This window comes from Diabrotica virgifera, chromosome 1, assembly GCF_917563875.1.
Source record: "Diabrotica virgifera virgifera chromosome 1, PGI_DIABVI_V3a".
In the NCBI taxonomy this organism is placed as follows: domain Eukaryota; kingdom Metazoa; phylum Arthropoda; class Insecta; order Coleoptera; family Chrysomelidae; genus Diabrotica; species Diabrotica virgifera.
Window position 1 is genome coordinate 159,706,306 of NC_065443.1, and position 8,241 is coordinate 159,714,546.

Below are 8,241 nucleotides of genomic sequence, written 5' to 3' on the forward strand. Positions count from 1 at the left end.
CCTACAGGGTGTCTTAAATTTAACGTAAGAAAAACATTTCTTTTCTTCCACCCAGTAAATATTTATTTAAAAAATAAGTTTGAGTAAACCTTTGCCCAACTGTGTAAATACAAAAAAAATCTAAGACAATAATTAATCTGTTCACGAAAAAATCAAATAATATGAAAATGAGCATAATTTTAGGTGACGTTGATCACGGGTGATGCATAACTTTTGAAACTATATTTATTATGTAATAATATCATTTATCAAAAAAAGTATTTTTAAGCAACGATAATACATTTTCTATTACAAAAATAACTAAATACTAACTACTGCCATCTATATTATGGTAGCTGCGGATAATTATATTTTCAACAGATGGCGCATAGATGATGAAATTTAAGTATTGAAAGAAAAATGATACTCCCGATATCCTATGGTTGTAGCGTTGGGATAAATCCTAGCATCACGAGACACCAACCGTTTTGTAATAAGATCTATTTATGAACACATAAATATTCTATTTACCGGTTTGCAGAAGATCCAACAATTTCATGATTTAAATTATAAGATTTTCCGTATTCGTATTTGATTGATTTTAGCCAAATCTACTCTGCTACTAGTTAACCAGGTGATATTTTTTCAACTAGGTATAGGGGCGCACATTTAAAATGGGAAATCAAACTAGCAAAAATTTGTGGCAAAATATGTTTGCCTCTCTTACAAACGCGGAAATCCGAGAGGTCGCCTTGTACGTTGTACGCAAGTCAATGAGAGCAAGAACAGGATATTACCTCCGAATTCTATCCTACTGCATAGATTTTACTGAAATTTTGGGAATAGTCTCTACACATCTCCTAATTCAAAGTCTATCCTATATACTATGGCGCTTTTATCTTGGGGCCGGCTCACATCCCTTTTCTTGGGGGTGGAAAATTGTTTGGTTAAAATAACCACGGAAGTTACTAGAGAACCTAATTCTAAGCAAAAACTGTTCTATATATTTTTTTGAAAACTCGATACTTTGAGTTATTCGTGGTTGAAAATTGACTATTTTCATTGAAACATAACACCTTTTCGAACGCTTTTTTGCGAATACCTTAAAAACTATGCATCTAACTAGAAAAACTATATAAAACATTCTTGTAGCATATAAAAAAAACAAAGAGATTCGTTACTTCATAAATTAACTAGTTATAATACTATAGCGATACGCTTTAATTACTGTTTTTGCGAATTTTATTCTCTTAATTTTTAATAACTTTTCTCAAAACGAAACAACATAAGTCATTTAGAATTCACATGTAATAAACAAACCATATGCCAACAAGGGCCGTTGATTTCGAGAAACGAAAATGTATCCCTAAACAGGATGTATAAAATTAATGTTTTTTTCAAGGAAACACTAATTAATTACGATGCCAGATTGCCACACTCTTCGTGTCAACTTCTTAAGATACAAAAAGGTTCTCATCTTTTAAAAGGCAGACGTAATAATTTATGGCCCTTCTGGCCATTATCTCAAAACCGCAAACCAGTTGACATAATAGTTGGTGGTCCGGGAAGTCAGTCTCTACACAGCATGCGAACGATTCAGACACACCCTCGCTCTCGCTAACAATACCCTTTCGAGATATAAGCAAAACACGTGTGTTTACCCAAAGTAAATAAATATATTACTGTTCGTTGTTACACTTATTTTTAATTAATTCCGTCAACACACACCACCGGAATATTGGTGACCCCGAGAACATTTAAAACGCCGCGAAAATTTACAAATTAGTGCTAATAATATACTTTTGCCGGTTTTAAATACAGTGAACATCGAAAATGACGGACGGTATCAGTGCCAATAACAGTGCTTCAGTGCTTCAGGATAACAGTGGTTCAGTTGATCGGATTTCAGTTAAAATTCTACCGTTCTGGCCCAACGATCCTGAAATATGGTTCCTGCAAGTAGAAAACCAATTTACACTGGCAAACATAACAAGTGACGCAACAAAATTTAACTACATAGTTGCCAATATCGAAACAGCTTACATATCAGAAGTTAGGGATATCATTGTGTCACCACCAGCTACAGAGAGGTACGTAAAATAAAAGTCAGAGTTAATTAAGAGACTTAGTGCATCTCAGCAACAAAAAATTAAGGGACTACTTGAGCATGAAGAACTGGGCGATCGAAGACCTTTTCAATTCCTACGACATTTACAGTCTTTAGCAGGCACAACAGTACCAGACAATATCGTAAGGTCTCTGTGGTTAGGTAGACTGCCATCGTCTACACAGGCTATTTTAGCTACTCAAGCTAAAGCTAGTTTGGACGCAGTTGCCGAGCTAGCTGACACAATCTCTGAAGCTATAGCCCCTAGTGCCCAAATTTCAGAAGCTTCCAACGCGTGTGCAAATACCATCGATAAATTGACAGCCGAATTAGCTGAAATAAAATTTCAGCTAGCTAGCTTGTCAAATGCTCAAGCACAAACTCACACATACCGAAACCGCAGCAACTCGAGATGCAGACCATATCCTAGAGACAGAAGCTACAGTATGGAACATAATACTGACATATTATGCTGGTATCATTACCGTTTTGGTGACAAAGCTCAAAAGTGCTCTCCTCCGTGCAAGCATCAGGGAAACATCGCGGACAGTCGGTAAGTGCGGCATCCGATCCAAGCCCAAAGTCTCGCCGCCTTTTCGTAACAGACTATGCAACTAAAAAACAATTTTTAGTCGACACCGGTGCCGATCTGTGCGTTTTTCCGCGAAAATATGTACGGGATGCACGCGAAAAGACTACATACGAACTATACGCGACCAATGACACTAAAATCGCGACATACGGTTATGTGAATTTGACTTTAAACATCGGACTACGGCGTGATTTTACGTGGCGATTCGTAGTGGCGGACATTTCAAAGCCTATTATTGGAGTTGATTTTCTTTCCCATCTCGCTCTCCTAGTGGACATTGCTAACCAGTGCTTAAGAGACAGTACGACAACTAAATAAAAATCTAAACGTCAATGTCGAAGTACTTATCGAAGTTCTTAGAAGAAAATTGATTTTTTAGTTATTTTGGAAGCTGTAAAGGGTATGGCGACAGAAATGAACGAGGACAAAGACTGCTTAATTTCTTACACCAGGAAAATTTATCCATGATGAACTCTTTTTTCGATAAAAAGCCTCAGCGTAAATGGACATGGATAAGCCCAGATGGCAGTGTCAAAAATGAGATAGATTTTATCATAACAAACAGAAAAGAAATCATTAAAGACATTGAAATACTTAACAAATTTTCGGTAGGAAGCGACCACAGATTAATCCGAGCAAAGATACGATTAAATGTCAATTTCGAAAGAACCAAGATGATCTTCAAAACACGAAAGACGAAATAGATTCCCCCAGGAAACAACAACCTCTATGAAGATGTACTAACCAGACGTATACAAGACCTTGAAAACGACATAGAAGACATTGAACAAGCAAATAATGTCATAACGAAAGCACTAAAAGAAACAGAAAGGGAGTGCTGCCCGACTATCGTGACCCATAAAGAAAAATTAAGCCAAAATACCAAAGAGTTAATAAGTAAAAGAAGACAATTGACGGAAAAATACGACTCCAACTACACAACACTGAAGAAATTAAATAAAGATATCCACCGATCAATCCGAAAAGACATAAGAGAAAACAACACAAGAGAAATAACTCACATAATTCAAGAAAACAAAGGTTTAAAAGTTTTGAGGCGTAATACGAATAACATCGGTAACAAAAATATGTACAAAATCAGAAACAAAGATGGCAACATTGCCACGGATAAAGCCGAAATCCTCAAGGTTGTCGAATCGTTTTATCGCGAAATGTATGAGAGCACCAACGAAAGGCAAGATCAGCCCCTGCCCAAAATCACAAACCAGGGATCAGAATTAATGCCAGAAGTAACACCACATGAAGTTAAAAAGGCACTTTCAGAAATGAAAAATAATAAATCCCCTGGCGATGACGGAATAGTAATCGAAGCAATCAAACAAGGTGGAAATAAAATTATCCAGGCTTTGGCCAAACTTTTCACCCACTGCATTTACCAAGGAAAAACTCCTTCTCAATGGAACAATGCAGTCATTGTTTTATTACACAAAAAAGGTGACATAACAGATCTGAAAAACTACCGTCCTATCAGTTTGCTATCACACATATATAAACTTTTCACAAAAATTATCAAAAAAAGACTGGAGGCTAAGTTAGACTTCTATCAACCTAGAGAACAAGCTGGATTTAGATCTGGATATAGCACTAACGACCACTTACTGGTAATAAAAAATCTAATAGAGAAGTCTGCGGAATACAACAAACCATTGGCACTGATATTCGTGGACTACGAGAAAGCATTTGATACCATAAGCCAGCAGAAAATGTTAAAAGCATTGACAGAATGCCGAATAGACCATCGCTACATTAACATGATCAAATATATCTACCAAACGGCAACGGCTAGCGTAAGACTGTCTGAACAACAAACAAATGCATTCTGTATACAGCGAGGAGTACGGCAGGGAGACACCATCTCACCAAAGCTGTTCACAACCCTTTTAGAACACACATTTAAGAAGGCAGATCTAAACGAATATGGTATCAATATAAATGGAGAGAAGCTCAGTCATTTGAGATTCGCAGATGACATTGTCCTTATAGCCGATCGTATGGATGATGCAATAATAATGTTGAACAAATTATATTACGCTTCGTTAGAGGTCGGACTAAAGATTAATATCAACAAGACGCAAATAATGACTAATCTGGTGCTAAATCGTAATATTGTTGTTGATGGAATGGATATTGAGCAGACTGCATCTTATAAGTACTTAGGACATGAAATTCGGTTGGGACGAGATAACCAGACGTGCGAACTCCCACGTCGCATAGGATTAGCCTGGGCAGCGTTTGGTAAACTTAACTATGTATTTAAATCGGACTTGCCCATATGCCTCAAAAGGAAAATCTTTGACCAATGTGTGTTGCCTGTACTCACTTATGGAGCCGAAACATTAACACTAACAAAAAAGGTAGTGAACAAGATTCGCGTAACTCAGAGGGCTATGGAGCGCCAGATGTTGGGTGTCTCCCTGAGAGACCGAATCCCAAACGAAGAAATACGCCGTAGAACAAAAACAACAGACGCTGTCGAAAAAATCGCGTCGCTTAAGTGGAATTGGGCAGGACACGTCGCCAGATTGCCAGACAACCGATGGACAAAACGTATTGTCGAGTGGAGGCCGCGAGAAGAAGCACTACGGAGCAGAGGACGCCCACTAACCAGATGGGCCGATGATTTGAAACATGTTGTCGGTAACTGGGTGCAAGCCGCACAAAATAGAGATGAATGGAAAGAGCTGAGGGAGACCTATGTCCAGCAGTGGACGCGTACGGGTTGATGATGATGAAAGGTTCAAGAGAATATATTTATATCAAAATATATATAGTAATTATTATTACGCAAAGAAATAGTGAATTCCTCACTGAAAGAAAAATATAATAGTACATGGTGATAAACATAGATATCAAAATCTTCATTTCGTCTACTTTAGTATCCTTTTTTAGTGATTTAATTGACAATAATGTAAAGGATTACATTTATATCCAGATAAATATAAAAATTGTTAGTGTTCAAGAAATCAGTGAAGCTCTTACTGAAGAAGTGACACAAATAAACGTCAAAACTTTATAAAAAAATCTGTGGATATATTCCTTTTAAGAGAATCCCGTTAATTATCTCAAATCATACAAAACTGTGAAACGAACTCTCCTTGATAATCCCATCAACTAGTTGTAATATATATATATATATATATATATATATATATATATATATATATATATATAAACGTTAATCCCAAGGAGGAGGATTTTGTAACAGGCATCCAAATATTCAAATAGGTTAGAAGATTTCTATTTATTTTGGTAAGAACATCTGTGTATGTATCCTGTATTTATTTAGTGTTAGTAGTTAGTACTCCTGCCACCTCCACGTGGTTAGGGGCGGGCAACCACTCCACTGCCATAAGTCGGCGTCCTCCCACAGTAAGCTCAGTGGTAGGGCTAAGAAATTGTAGGTAAAACAGTGGAAAAAATGGGAGATAAAAAGAAAATTACTTCTTTTGGAGGTAATTCATCTCAAATAGATGACATAATTGAAAATAGTTTTAGAATTAGTATTAATACCTTATCTCAAAATAATAATAATGAGATATTAGATAATAGTATTGGAGATAATAATATAAATAATACTGAATTAAATATAAATTTGAATGAAAATATTGATAATACTAAAACAAAAATTAAAGACTTACTTGACTTCATTGAAGGTGAAATGGAAATAGGTAAAATATTAAGTAAAATAGGAAAAGATGATTTAAAAAATAGAATAATGTTATTAGCAATGAAATATGGAAATATGGAAGGACAAATAAAAATATTAAAAGAAGAAAATAATAGACAAAGAATAAAATATGAAAAATTAAGAAAAATAACACAAACACAAGAAATGAAACAAACATATGCTGCAATAACATCAAAACCAATAAATAATAAAACTGAAAATCAAAAACTAATAGAGACACAAAAACAAATAAACACTCTTTTTATAACAACTGAAACAGCACAAACTGGAAGAAAAGTACAAGAAGAACTTACGAAAGTTCTAGATCCAGAAAAAAATAAATTAAAAATAAACAAAATGAGAACAACAGGAAGAGTATTAATAATTGAAACTCCAACACTAGAAGACATTGAAAAAATAAAAAATAATGAAAAAATAAAAGAAAAATTTAAATGTGGACTTCCAAAAAAAAAAAAAAAAAAGAAAACCACTAGTAATAATGTATGATTTACCAAGCAACGAAAAAGAAGAAATTATATTAAATAAAATATATACTCAAAATTTTGAAAATATAACAAAAGAAGACTTTACAAACAATTGTAAATTAAAATTTAAGACAGGACCAAGAGAGAAGTCTACGGTCCATTATGTATTAGAAGTATCACCTAATATAAGAAAACAATTAGTAATAAATAAAACATATGTTGGTTTTACAAGTGTAAACACAAAATAATACATAGTGGTAGCAAAATGTAATAAATGTAATGATCTAGGACACGTAAGCAAACACTGTAATAAAGAAACAACATGTAACCATTGTGGTGAAAATCACGAAAGAAAAAATTGTAATAAAACAGGACAGCCAAAGGTATGCATACCTTGCAAACACAGAGGAAAACAATGTAATAAAAAAATAAAAATTGTACAACTTATGCTCTACTTTTAAATCGTCTAATTCAAAAAACAGACTATGGTACATAAATATTATTAAAAATTTAATTAAAATTAAAATTAAAATGAAAATGAAAATTAAATTTGAAATTAAAATTAAATTCAAATTAAATTTTATAACATTAAAAATTAATATAATAAAAAATCAACAATTTCAAAAACATAAAAACCAATGTGATGCAATGGTTAAAAACTGAGTCATGAGGACAAAAAATCATACTTTAAATGCTAAATAGAAATCATAATATAAAACAAAAATACTTTAAAAATAATAAAAATTACTGTATCAGGGAAGAGGGAATACACTCAGATAAAATAATTAAAAACAATAAAATACACAGATATGGTGATGAAATACTAAAAATGAAAATTTATTCAATTCTAATAAGCACGGAAACCCAAATGAAATTAATAAAAAAAAAACAAACAAAATTAATTAATGACAAATAAAATATTCAATATAAAAATAGGACAAATAAATGGTATGAGAGGTATCACAGTACTACATGAAATAAGAAAAACAGCAGAAGAAAATAGTCTTGATATGGTTTGCATTCAAGAACCATATACAAGACTAGGAAAAATTCAACATATGCCAATTACTGCACAATGTGCAAGCATAGGAGAAAATCCAATGGCGGTAACCGTATTATTCAATAAAAATATGAGACTTCTAATTCTAAAACAATTTAGTGATCGACACTGTATCTATGTAGAATTGCTAACAAAAGCAGGTAAATTTATCATAGCTAACCTATATTGTCAGTTCTGTGAAGATATTGATGAATACGTGGAAAAGATAAGAGCTATATTTATAGCGTATAGAGAGGAAAAAGTTATAGTTGTAGCAGACGTAAATGCAAAATCAATATTTTGGAATTCAACTCAAACAGATCAAAGAGAAGTATTAGTAGAAGATATGAT

At 33.5% G+C, this 8,241-nt stretch overlaps 1 protein-coding gene across 1 annotated transcript; it reads left to right on the plus strand.

The window, feature by feature from the left end:
* The first annotated feature begins 1,812 nt into the window (after window positions 1-1,812).
* LOC114332016 (uncharacterized) lies at window positions 1,813-5,715 on the plus strand. Its single transcript, XM_028281712.1, has 3 exons — window positions 1,813-2,073; window positions 2,197-2,639; window positions 5,589-5,715. Exons 1-3 carry the CDS (start codon window positions 1,813-1,815, stop codon window positions 5,713-5,715), a joined length of 831 nt encoding a protein of 276 aa, XP_028137513.1.
* Window positions 5,716-8,241: the final 2,526 nt, after the last annotated feature.